This window comes from Corvus hawaiiensis, chromosome 5, assembly GCF_020740725.1.
Source record: "Corvus hawaiiensis isolate bCorHaw1 chromosome 5, bCorHaw1.pri.cur, whole genome shotgun sequence".
Classification (NCBI taxonomy): Eukaryota; Metazoa; Chordata; class Aves; order Passeriformes; family Corvidae; genus Corvus; species Corvus hawaiiensis.
Genome location: NC_063217.1, coordinates 53,347,250 through 53,359,695, shown reverse-complemented (window position 1 = coordinate 53,359,695; position 12,446 = coordinate 53,347,250). Strand labels below are relative to the sequence as shown.

At 41.6% G+C, this 12,446-nt stretch overlaps 1 protein-coding gene across 2 annotated transcripts in view; it reads right to left on the bottom strand.

Annotated features, from left to right (window-relative positions):
• The window catches only part of UNC5C (unc-5 netrin receptor C), a 254,683-nt gene that overhangs the window by 58,896 nt on the left and 183,341 nt on the right, over window positions 1–12,446 (bottom strand). For both annotated transcript variants that reach the window (XM_048303631.1, XM_048303632.1), the window contains exon 4: window positions 2,090–2,193. In XM_048303631.1, coding sequence (XP_048159588.1) covers window positions 2,090–2,193 — 104 coding nt within the window. The remainder of the gene's footprint in view (window positions 1–2,089; window positions 2,194–12,446) is intronic.

Genomic DNA, 12,446 nt, shown 5'->3' with positions numbered 1-12,446 from the left:
TCTTTCAACAAGATGAAAAACAGTCTCAGTCTGCTGCCTGCCCTGTCCCAAGCCCTTCTTACAGTTACCTGTACCACCATATCAGAAACTTCTCCAAACAAATAAATTAAGCCTTAAACAAAGAACTCATTCATCTCTAAAATAATCATGTAATCCTTCAACCCACCAAGTTATCTTTCATCTTTCCTTTTTTTTTTTTTTTTTAATTTATCTTACTAGCTTTAGCAAGTGACTGTAATAAAGTGTCACATTAAGGTATTCATATTCATTAGTGTTCAGGTCTTTGTTCTTTTAATAATGTTCGAAAGAATCTACAAAGAGGCTGTATTAGGCGGCTGTCCAATCTGGCTGTTTGATCTCCTTCTGACTTCAAAAGTCAGAAGAGGGAAAAAACCCACATTGAGAATGGTTCTTTTGAATGTCAGATAGGGAGTATAAGATTTCTGAGCCTGCCAAGTGTTAATTGGTGTCTGCCCTGACCACTGTACAAATAAGATTCCGAGCCAGTCAGTGCACCGTCATGAAGAGCTACTGACAGAGTGAGCAGGATAATGGAAGGCAGGAAAAAGCACAACTGTTATGGCAGCAGTTCACAGAGGATTTTTTCAGAGATCACTTTCCACAAATCATGTTAAATTATGCTGTTTGGGTCTCAGCCACGCGACTGGGTATAACAGATCCTTCCGAGGGAGCAACCGGACTGGCTGCTGAAATTCCAGAGGTGCTCGTAACACTGCATAAAAATGAACTACCCGTCAGCGTTAATCTCTGCTTCTAGCACAGGTAATGAAGTTCCCCAGTAGTACCCTGCACTGCCCAAACAACATATCCCAGTGCAAAAACTCCTGTCATGGTACAACAAGAAGTTGATTTGATGCAAAAGAAGCATCAGAAAGGAAAATAAAAGCATGCTACTAAGTTCCTGATGAAACCCAACTGATTAATATTACAGTTGTCAGCAAGCTGGCTCAGCAGACCTAAACACTCTTTACAGTTTTGGAGATCTTAATGGGGAAAGAAAACAGCCTATGGAACAAGAAAATGGGAAAACTCTTCTATGCTAATTATCTTTCTCATGTTTGTGGACACGTTTCTACAATTCTGATTAAATCTAAACTTGGGTTAGATGGGGAGGTAACACTTTAAGCTTCATCTCCTGAGAAATCAGCCATCAGCACTGAGTGACAACCACTTTGCTACTTAGCCAAGACAGTCTGACTTATCCTAATGCAAATTTGCAACAGTTTCTTCTGTGCGTGGTAGAGGAAACCCAAAGAGAATTCAGATAGGGAGGGGAATTACTGCCATTAGCAATCAATTTTTCTCTTAACAGCCACAGTGGATTTAGGATTTCAGAGGCCCCTCTGTGACTCAGAGACCCCCCCCCCCTTCCATAAGCTGTGAGTCTGAAGCTGGAGCCACTGCTGCACTTACGGAAGCTGCTGCTCACTGCTGTTGTCAGGCACAGATTCTGCTGAAGGGCAAGCTGGCTCCTGCAGGTGGAGGGCAGGCTACCTACTCTGAGTTTGCTTAAAAGTCAGTAAAAGAAACAGCTAAGTCCCTGAAGACGGCTTCTTAGGCAGACACATTCTCTATTTTCCCAAATGTCGTGCTGCTTTACCTGGGAGCCCATACTGAACCATGGTACGTCCTCTCATGCCAAGTTGGCAGAGTGGTGCACACACGAGTGAAATAATCTGGCAAACTAAAAATTAAAATATCTTTATACCATGTTTGAAAGGTGCCCCTCAGAATAACCGAAATGTTTTTTTTCTTCAAAAGCAAAAGGAAAGATATTAGGCTGGTATTAATATATTCCCCCAGCTATGTGTCCTTTGGATGCCAGATACAGTTGTGATTTTTCAAAGGGAAGAAAAAACTGAAACCAAATCGCCTGCAGCTCTGCCCAGCAAGGCACCACAACCCAAAGCTGTTAATCAGGTCCCAATCAATCTTGTCCATGAGCAGCAGTCAGTCAGCTCTCCATTACCACCCATTCATCATGCCCTGCTGTAAGTCACTGCACCATTAGCCACCCATCAGGCCTTACTCAGGATGTCCAGTGCCAGACACTGCTGCTGTCACTCACCTCTGCTACTGGGATGCCTTCAGGGGGACGGCATTGGAGCAGGACCTCTTGCTCCAGGGACACTTCTTTCCCCAAGGGCTCCTGCTCAAAAGTTTTCCGGAGATCTGGGGAGGGAGAAGAAAAAGAAATCTTTAGCATTATTATCAGCTGGTCATTCAAATTACATTTGCTTGCCAAACTGGATAAATGCAAGAGACAGAGAAAACAGCAGTTCTGCTCCCTGTAAAATAAAACACTTTAAAAAGTCTGGGTCATGTTTTCACTTCATTCCAACATTAAGCAAAGATTTCATAGTGGATTTATTACTTATATTGTGGTACAGCATGTGAACCCAGTGAGGAACCAAGGCTTCCTGTGGAAGATCATGTCCAGACACAGAACAAAAAGTGAAACAAGTCCCTTCTTCAGATAATTTACATTTGGTGAACTATACCAGTGAAGTACTAAAGAAAGTTATGGAAAATTAAATAAATTTGTAACACTACAGCATATAAACTGAGTTGCCTTAAATGCACAGATGAAAGTGTTCATGCTGTGATTTAATGTACTTTTAGCTCATAAGCATTAACTTCACAGCTTTAGCTAATTTGTCTACACCTTATCATTATCCCTGTAGCACTAAGTTGTTATTATTATTAATAATAATAATGATCATAATAAAAAGTCACTTTGAGGAGCTGAACCACGCTTGGATCCCTCCACAGCACCACAGAAATGTGGCAGACTGACAGGGCACCGAATGCACCTCCAAAGATAGGACCAGTTCATTGTACTGGACAGCTGGGAAGTCTGGCTTTTTTGTACACTTCTGTAATGTCTTTGCACTGATGGTAAAATGGACTTGAGAAGTTCTCTCCTTACCACTATCTCTGTGTTTCTGCCATGGACTGGCACCCTCTCCACTGTGCCAGGGAGGACGTGGCTTTGGAGAACTGCACATTCTTCCCCAGCAGCTACTAGGGATATTTCTCCCTGCTGCCGGTTCCTTCTGCAAATGGATGTGAAGCCATGCTCAAAGTCACATCAAAGAGCTGGCCTGACTTCAAAAACTTTACAACCCAGTTATTTTTGTTTTATTTCTTGTTCTGAAGTCAAACCATTTCTGTACATCAGCTCACAGTGAGGTTGCACAAACACTTGTGTCATATTGGAAACAAGACATAGTCATATGGGAACAATTTAAAAGCCAGATATTTCATATTTTGGAGCCATAACCTGTGACTGGGCTGGAAAATTGAACCAGTCTACAAATAAAGCATGTAAAGGGTTATTTTTCATTTAGATTACCCCCAAGATCTGTTTTAGAGCTGACCCCACAACAAACTGCATCAGTGCTACCAAAAGGCAAAGTCTGGGGCTGGCAAATGCAAAGGTGGAAAAGGAGATGGGGTGGCTGCCACCAAAATCAGCTCCTCTGATACCCTGAAACTCTGAAACTTTGAATATCATGAGACCTCTATCTCTTAGCCTAAATTGGGAAAATGTGGTTGTCAATTACTTGGAATTAAGTATCAGTCTAATGGTACCATGAAAAAGCTCTGTCATAGCTGGAGATGCTCATTTTAACTTGATATCGCAGTAAACTTCTGACATCCACGCATTTCCCCAGTGAAAGTGAGGCATCTCAGTTGTTCCTCTGCACCACAGGCATGAGAGAAGCAGCCCCACACCTCACTGCTTTCCCACCAGGGGCATTCCTGCTCCCTCTGGAACACAAGGCAGGGATACTGAGAGTCCCTCTGATGGGACAAGATTTATGGCCACAGTTTAAGGCACCAAAAGATAAGCTTTGATACGTTGCACTGCAGCAATGTAAGAAATTGTGGTCTCCAGCTCTCTGCTTGTTTGGGGTTACCTTCTATCAAATGGAAGTGCATGCCAATGTCACAGCTACCTCACCACAAACCCCACCATTCGAACCTCAGCTGTTGCTGAAGGGGGCTTTACCCTACAACACCGGATAGCAGGGCAAAGAGGAGAAGCAAAAATCTGGCCATGAACATCTCTTAGGATGACATGTCAAGTTTCACCAGGCTCTGCCTGTCAGCATCCCTGTGACACTGGAGCTACTCCAGGCCAGTGAGGCTCGTTCATGTGACAACAGCCACAGCAAGTCTCTGATGTCTGCACAGAGCTCCGAACACATTGCCAGCTCCAGCACCATCAGCTTCATCACCCTCTCTGACAGACTACCCAGCTGACATTTGGGTTCTACTGCTCCATTTGAGTAAACCTTAAACCCTCCAGGTGCCCATGGGCAGGAGTCATTCCAAGGACAAAATGCTGAGCTTTGGCTTGCTGAAATTCTGCACGTTAAACATGGAAATGAGCAGCTCTTTCAAGAGCTGGTAGGTTTCTTGGGAAGTTATATTCTTTCTTTGGCCCAGGCTCCTCACCCATCCTGTGGGCTTGACAGGTATCCTGGGCATATGTAATGTCAGGATAACGCAGTGTGCTTTAAATTAGCAAACAGCTGGAGTTATATTGCTAGCAGTACCCATAAGATCACGTTATTGCTAGTTCCACTGTATCTTCAGAAGAAAAGAATTACCTCTACATCAGGCACACCTTAGTGCATTTAGCAGGTACACACACGTGCACAATGAAGACAATTATTTGTGCTCTAGTATCATGGCTGAGGGAAAATGAGAAAGTTACTGTAATAGTAAAAGAAGCATATAAGCACAGTATTAAATAGCATATTAATAATAGCTTTCAAGTGTTCAGATATAGAGGGCTGAAGACAGTAGAGGGAGATTGGATAATTGAATATTTTTCTTGACATGTTGATTTACTGTCCTGCCTACCTTCCTGAAACATTTAACAGGGCTCCGATGTTCTATATTGCCTCACATGCACAATAATCACCTCTCACAAAACACTTGCCTTTAAAACATCCCGAAGTTTTAGTGCATACAAAAGTAAATAGCATTAATCTAGAAAGCTCTAATAACAGTTAAAAAGTCCCCCTTTAACCTCTTTATCATCAACAGCTGGAATTGCTGTGTATGAACAGCCCCTTTTCCCTAGGAACAGTTGCAGTGGTGCTGCCGCAGGTGAGATGAACTTTGTGGGACCCTAGCTCTCCTGGCTGCCCCCACCCACAGGGCCTTGCTGTGGGAGGATGCTCTAAAGGCACCATGGGATTCAAGCATTTCAATGATCCACAAACTAAAAATACACTAAGTAGGGCCTTTGACATAATAGGCAGTAATGTTCTCAAAGGAGCCATTAGATACTCTTGAGTAAATTACACTAATTTGGCAGGGGGAAAGGTACATAACTGTGTATTTACAAGACTGGGAGCTCTTCTATCCTGTTGGCTCCCTCTTCTATCTTGTTGGCTCCCTCCTATGTGTTCACAGCTTTATTCTACCACCTCCCACTGCAGCCATGTCACCTACAAATAGCTCCCCAGATGGCAACAGTGCAGGGCACTTGTGGTTAGTTGGCCTAACCAAGCATAAGGTTGGCTGGTTGTGACACACACAAGATGAGTTTTTAACTGATGGAGAAGCAGAGGGCCTGAACAAACATCTTCATCATCTGCTGTAACCATCATGAAACACCCCATTTAGACAGCTCTGGTTTTTGAAATGACTGCTTTTTCTCTATGGCCCTTGCTATGATTTCTGTGGACAACAAGGACATCCTTCTAGTTCTTCAATCCTCAACTTCCTTTGCCATTTAACAATTATAGTCATCATGGAAACCTCACACAGTCAGCTGGGAGTGGGTGAGCTTGCTAATGTACTGAGGGACTTTGGATCTTTCCCAAGCAGAGTATTTTCAATAACACTTTTCAATTTCTCAAAGTGTCATATAAGCTACAACTGCTTGTGAGCAAGGACAGAAGGGATTCATTTTCCCAGAGAATGGTAAGAGACTAATAAAATACATCCCAGTTAAAAAAAGAGAAAAAGAAGAAGCTTTAACAATCTTCAGAAAATATGCCTGGAAAAGCAAATCAATAAAACATTTGATCCATTCTGGATCAGGACCTCTCTGTCTGTGAAGAGGCAATGTGCATTATTAAAGCCTGGGGTCGGCAGCAGCCCTGTTACTGAGACGCTGAGAGAGCACCTTCTCTACCCTCACCTTCCGTAGGGGGGGCACGAGAGAAAGGCAGCTGCACTTTCCATTATTAGTTTGGCAATGTAGAATAATCCTATACTGTCTGTGTTAGCAATACTCTTCCTTCCCTTACGCAGTTAATATTCTCCATAGTGGAGCGAGCTGGGGGGACAGTGGTGCTGAAGGGTGCACCTTGTCTTTCAGCAGCTCTCTGACAGATCTCACCCAGCTGCAGGTAGGGATCACTGCCAGGCTCAGGTAACAGCCTGCAACCCCATCAGGAGCTTTACCCCACCTCTACCTTCCCTTCAAGGCTGCCTTCATAAAAGAAACCAAAGACACCAATTAAAATTCTGGTCTGCCACCTTGAGCCGGGCCATTTTCCTTATTAAAGCACAGTCCTACTAAATTCAGGGGGGGCTCTTGTGGCATATATTGCAGCACGTTTACAGCATACTTATGGTGAGACTTCCCTCCAAGACTCCTGAAATACTCCTGCACAACCCTCTCTGGTAAGGACATATGGCTGCATAAGAGCTGCACTGAAATAAGAGAATTTTCATAAGCATAAAACTGAAATAAAGTAATGGGAAATCAGACTCTCAGTGTACACCAGATTGTTAACTTTACTTCTGAATTGCTATGCTTTTTGGGCAAAGGGGCATTAGATCTAATTTTTGGTGCACTGCTAAATTACTTCATTATATGTTTAGTGCATTTTTATCTTACAAAACACTCAGAAGTGGCATTTTTGCCTGCCAAAGGTAATAGATTATACACTAAGTCATGTCATTTCCCCACTTCCTTTTCTACCTGTCAGCTTCTAACAAAGAGCGAAGAATGACCCTATTATTTTTTTTTTTAATCAAATATATTTTATCTCTTTGTTGTTCTGGGTTTTACTCTGATGTGTGGGTGGGTAAAACTATAAGGATATCTTTTATCATTTCTGAGAAATGTGATAAGAGGCAGACCAGGCACTTCAACATGGTGCTAATGCAAGGGTGACTAATGAATGAGCATGAAAAACAGACAGTTGTCAGCCAGGCATTAGATGCAAACCAGACGAACAGAACAATGCAGCATTACTGTCAGGGAAAGATGGATTTCTGCCCTTGGTAGACCTTTAAGACTCTCTGCGCCTTCTAGTAACTCCAATGTCAACTTTCCTCCTATAACAAACAACCTAAAGTATGAGCAAGCTTGAAGAGCACAAAAAGAAAAAACCCACATTTTTTTTCTATACAACTGTCATATTAACTATGGGCATTGAGAGAAATACGTGCAGTGTGAGCTTTCAGAGAAACAACAGTTTAGGAATGTGAAAAGACCTCCACAAAATATATTTCCTTACAGAAGATAGCTTGCTTTATGTAGGTAAGTATATACAGACATCCATATAAAACCAAATGTGTCATAAGCAAAAAATACAATTAAAACACTAGAGAAAAAGTGAATAGTGATTATAATTTTAGCTGGTTTTAGATATGCGATGTGTAGGCAAGATTTCAAGTCTACCTCCTTCCCTTGAGAGTGTTCTCAAGAGTCAAGGTTCATGTCTGTTTTAATTTTACCTAAACTAGTAAGAACACCCGAACAAAAAAATAGTTGTGGGAAAAGAGTGGTAAAATGCCACTGATGTTCTACAAAGAGAATCCACATGCTTATGAAAACACATCTCAGTGCGTTCCCAAACTTGGATGACTGATTCTTAGTTTGAGAAACATGACTAATACTGTAAAACTGGTCTCTTCCTCTTCCATCAATTCCCACAACATGGATGGAGTTAAGAGACACCTTTTTTGCTTCCAAAAAAGCCATTAAAGACTGAATGGCAAATACAAATGTAAGAAACCATGCCCTGTCAGGCACACTTTGGCCTTGCATTTCTGTTCACAGTTGAGTCTATGACCTTGGTGCGGAGATCAATTGCACTGGTGGGTAAACAATGGAAAGGTTAGGTTCAAAAACCTCTTATTTTCCATTTTGTTCTTGTGTGGTTCCATCTCTGTGTTAATAATTAGATCAAACCAGATTTCCAGTGAGACAGTCACAGGAGTATCATCAGTCAGTAACCCAGGGGATTCCTCTGCAACCTCTATCAATGGCTTTTTAAGTGTGGTCTCTTGCTCTGCTGTATCAGCTGCACGCTGGGAGTCGATCAAAGCCTCCTGCCCTCCTCCAGAGCACCGCTGCTCATGGAACGGAATTGCAGCTGGACAGGGCTGTGCTCTCAGCTGGCCCATGCACAGCAGCTGGAGCTGAGGACTGAGGAAATAAGTTAACACCTCAAAACTCTGTCTTAATGCTCAATACACAACTCTGTGCTACTCTTTCCTTCTCTGGAGGGGCTATTTCACTTCTGGCCAGTCCTAAAGACAAATGTTGCAGCACCACGAGGCTGACACAGTCACCTTCTCAGTCTGGACAGGAACATCAAGGATGGTGGAACTTCCACCTTTCCAAAGATGCCTGGCAGCTCATGGCTTGGGCTGAGCTTGTCTGTAGCCCTCTGTTGGCCCAGGCAGTAAGGCTGACACCCCACACAGCCAGGAAGCAGCATAAGCTTTCACGGCCAAGCAGCTGAGGGGAACTGAGGCAGCTTCTTGGAAGTGCACACCTTGTTTTGGGGATGCAGGCTGCTCTATCCACTGACCTGAGCAACAGAAGGAGGTGAGGAACACCCTTTGCTTGCCAGGCTTCAATCTGCAAGACACTCTGCAGGAGCTCAGGACCTTCTTTCCGCTTTTATTTCCTTTGTATTTTCAGCCTGAACCAATGGGAGGTGCAGACTGGCCAGCCTTCATTCTGTCAATGGCATCTTTAGCCAGCTGGGGTACCCTGAAGACTTTCTAGAGACTCACTGTCTACAGATCTGCAAAAAACCCATTCTTTTCCCCTCCTCTCTTTAGCTCTAAGCTAGTTCAGCTGGGTGCTCATAAGACTAAACACTCTTTTGCAACACAGCTTCCTTGAGGGCTGTACTTATAACGAAGAATGATCCACTCAACACATTTGGTATTGAAACAACTGTAAAAGATACAAGCAAACAAATTTTATCAAGAATCCACTGAGCAGATAGGTTCCTGGGTGCACACTGATTGTACTGTTCTCCTCCTCTTCTAACTTGATACCTCAATATTTTGTTATAAGTTTAACCTGAAAACCAACTTATAAACTTAATTCTATTCATTATTTTATTTGGTGATTGAAGATGGACTCCTAAGTTCTTGCTTTTCAAATAAATCTAAATGTAATGTTCAAATGATCTAACCTCGACAGGTGCCTTTTTACATGACAGATGTGCTAAAGGTACTAAAGATGGACATTAGAATCATCAGGTGTACATTACAATTGATATGTAGAATTGAATTTACAAGACACTGAAACACTAAAAATGAAAAATATTTATATAAATGGTATTTTGTTGTTGCACTTCTGGTATAATAACCTAACTCACACAGCTGTCTGCTTACTACTAAAATACAAGCAAAATTTTGTTAACTTCCTGGCTGGATCCATCAGCACTAAGGTCCTAAGCAGACTCTACTGAAAGATGATAATTTCTTAGGCAGGACAGTATAGGTAGGATATTCTCAAGGCTCCTACAGAGGGATTACATTAAATTCAGTAAAGGTGTTTTCTTTTGTTTTTTAAGCAATGCTAACATCAAGTCCACCCTAGATAGAGTCTTGGCTCTTCAATGAAATGTAATTTGTATTTATTACTGTTGTAAAAGCATTCTTAAATTTGGGAGTGGTCATGCCTGTTAACTTGGGAAGTGGTACAGAAACATGCTGATCAGGAGCACAAGCAGAGTGGTAGGTAGGATTGAATATGCTAAATGCACAGTTAACCTCTTTGCTGCCCTTTCTGTAATCTGTTGTTCGTCAGTAATCTCAAGACCACGTGCCTCAGTCATCCCTTCATTCACTACAAGCAGCAGATATTGATTAGTAGCAACTTAAATGGTACACAAGGAAGGAAGGAAGGAATTAAGGTCCTATCTTTGCTAACTCTCATACACACTTACCAAAGTACATGAACCACATTTTTATGATATTTTTTAATACTGGATTTTAATACTGGATTACCTGAACATACCTTCCTATCAAAAATTTTTAAGTGTTGGCCTTCCTAGCTCCCTCTGCTTATCTCAACATCCACCCAACCTTGTACCTATTGCAAAGGGCTCTAATGCTTTTGTGGCTGCACGTGTCCTCACAGCTCTGCTTGGATCAGGTATGTGAAGGAAGAAAGAAAGGCACTGCAGACATGTGACACAGAGTGTGGGCCCCAGCACTAAAAGGTGAGATAAACAAGTATCAGTAAAGAATATGTGATTGTTTTTCATATCTGCTTCTTTGCATAACTGCATACCCCTTGTAAGCAGCAATAAACCATCAGATGAACCAATCTATTTTTCTGTACTGCATTTATCTTATCAGTATACAGTATCTGACATGCATATTAACTGCATGCCTTTGAAAAAATGTCTGGGGGAATAAAGGCTTTCAGATAAGTACATCGGAAACTAGTACAAAATTATAAAAAAGATTAACAAGCACAGTTCCTTAATATATCAGGGGCTTTTAATTTTTTTTTTTCTTTTTGTTTTTCAAATTCTGATTTTAAGATAATGAATAAAGGAAAAGAAAAAACTACTCACATCCATTACACCAAAGAAAGATCAGGTAATAGAAATTACAGAAAAAGCTTCTATTTTTTCATAGATGTTCAACAAATCCAAAACCTGGGAGCAGATTTAGGGCTTGAATTTTTACTATATTTTCTCAAGGAGGGCATGGGTTAACATCATGAAGTCAGTGAAGCTACAGCAACACCAAACTGGTGCAAATGGAAAGTGAGGTTGCTCTATGCACAGGGGCTCAAAGCAATTTGTCTTAGCCACCCCCTTATTATCTGATCTAAAAATTAGGTCAAACCCTGCAGCTACTGTTTAGTCTTTATCAGATGTATTTTCCAGTGGGTTTAATTCTACTTTTGGTTACACAGGCTCAGATCTCATTCATTGTTTTAACAGGAATTTTGCCCTGTTCAGTTTTATCTGCTCAATGACATAAGCTCTGTTACAGAAAATTCACATTAAAACTTTATATTTGGTTGCATTTTTCACAGTCAAAGGTAAAGTTGCCCAATCCCTCTCCTTTCTCCCTCCCTCCACAACAGGAAAATTTTTAATTAAGCAGGAAAACTGTATCAAAACATGTTAGTGACTCCTAAGGCTCCTGATAGGATTTGCCTAGAATAAATCAGAAATGTGCGAATAAATAGGAAATGTGTTTTAGCACTTTCCTAGGCAAATACCTCAGAAAATTTATTGTATCTTTCCAGCTCCACCAACATGCATACATTAGGTGTCACTACTTTGTTGGTTTCTGATATATCTAAAATGGCAAAGTGAAAATTAATCTCCACAAATCTGCTGGTTTAACAGGATGAAATGCTCAGCTCTGCTCTCATGGGGAGACCAATGCTCCGGGATGATGAATTCCATGAAACAGGAAAAACATGCCTTTGCACAAACAGCCTGCACAGAAGGGAGTAATTTCCCAGCATACTCATGATCCAGGAGTGCAACAGTGATTTGCTCTTAAATGCCCTGAACACTTAGGGAAGCTGGAATGTTGTCTTTAGACTCAGACTCTTTTCCTGTCTATATTGCCAGCATGGGCAACCTTTGAAAACCAGCAGCATCTTTACTCCATATTTATTGATCACTCCTTTCCTGAATAACTGAAGCTCTTGGTCAAAGCAATGTTGCAATTGATTTTCACAGAGCACTTCCATTGACCAGGTTGTTATGTACTTTCTGACACATGCCTGACCCTGTATTAAACAAACACAAGCTGCTTTTCCAGGATGCACATTTTTCACACTTTCAAATTACTTTTCAGTTAATTCTATTACACGCTCAGTGAACAGTGATGCTGGGTGCTATTTTTCTGTTTGTTTGTTTTAATGGAGTGCAGCTCCAGCCCTTGAGAGGACACAATAATTCCAGAATAAGACATAAGGGCATAAGGGAGAAAAGACTGAAAGGGGATGAGGAGAAAAGGAGGAGATGAATAGGCAGAGGGAGAGGGAGAAAGAGGGAGAGGGAGAGAAAAGGAGAGGGAGAGGAGGAGAGAGAGAGAGAGAGAAAGAGGAGAGAAGCTTTTCTTAATGTGCTAGATATGGCTAGCTATGCTACATTTGTACCTGCCAAGATAAAATCACCAGGTTCGGGTATTAAGACAAATAATTCCACTTAAGTAGTTTA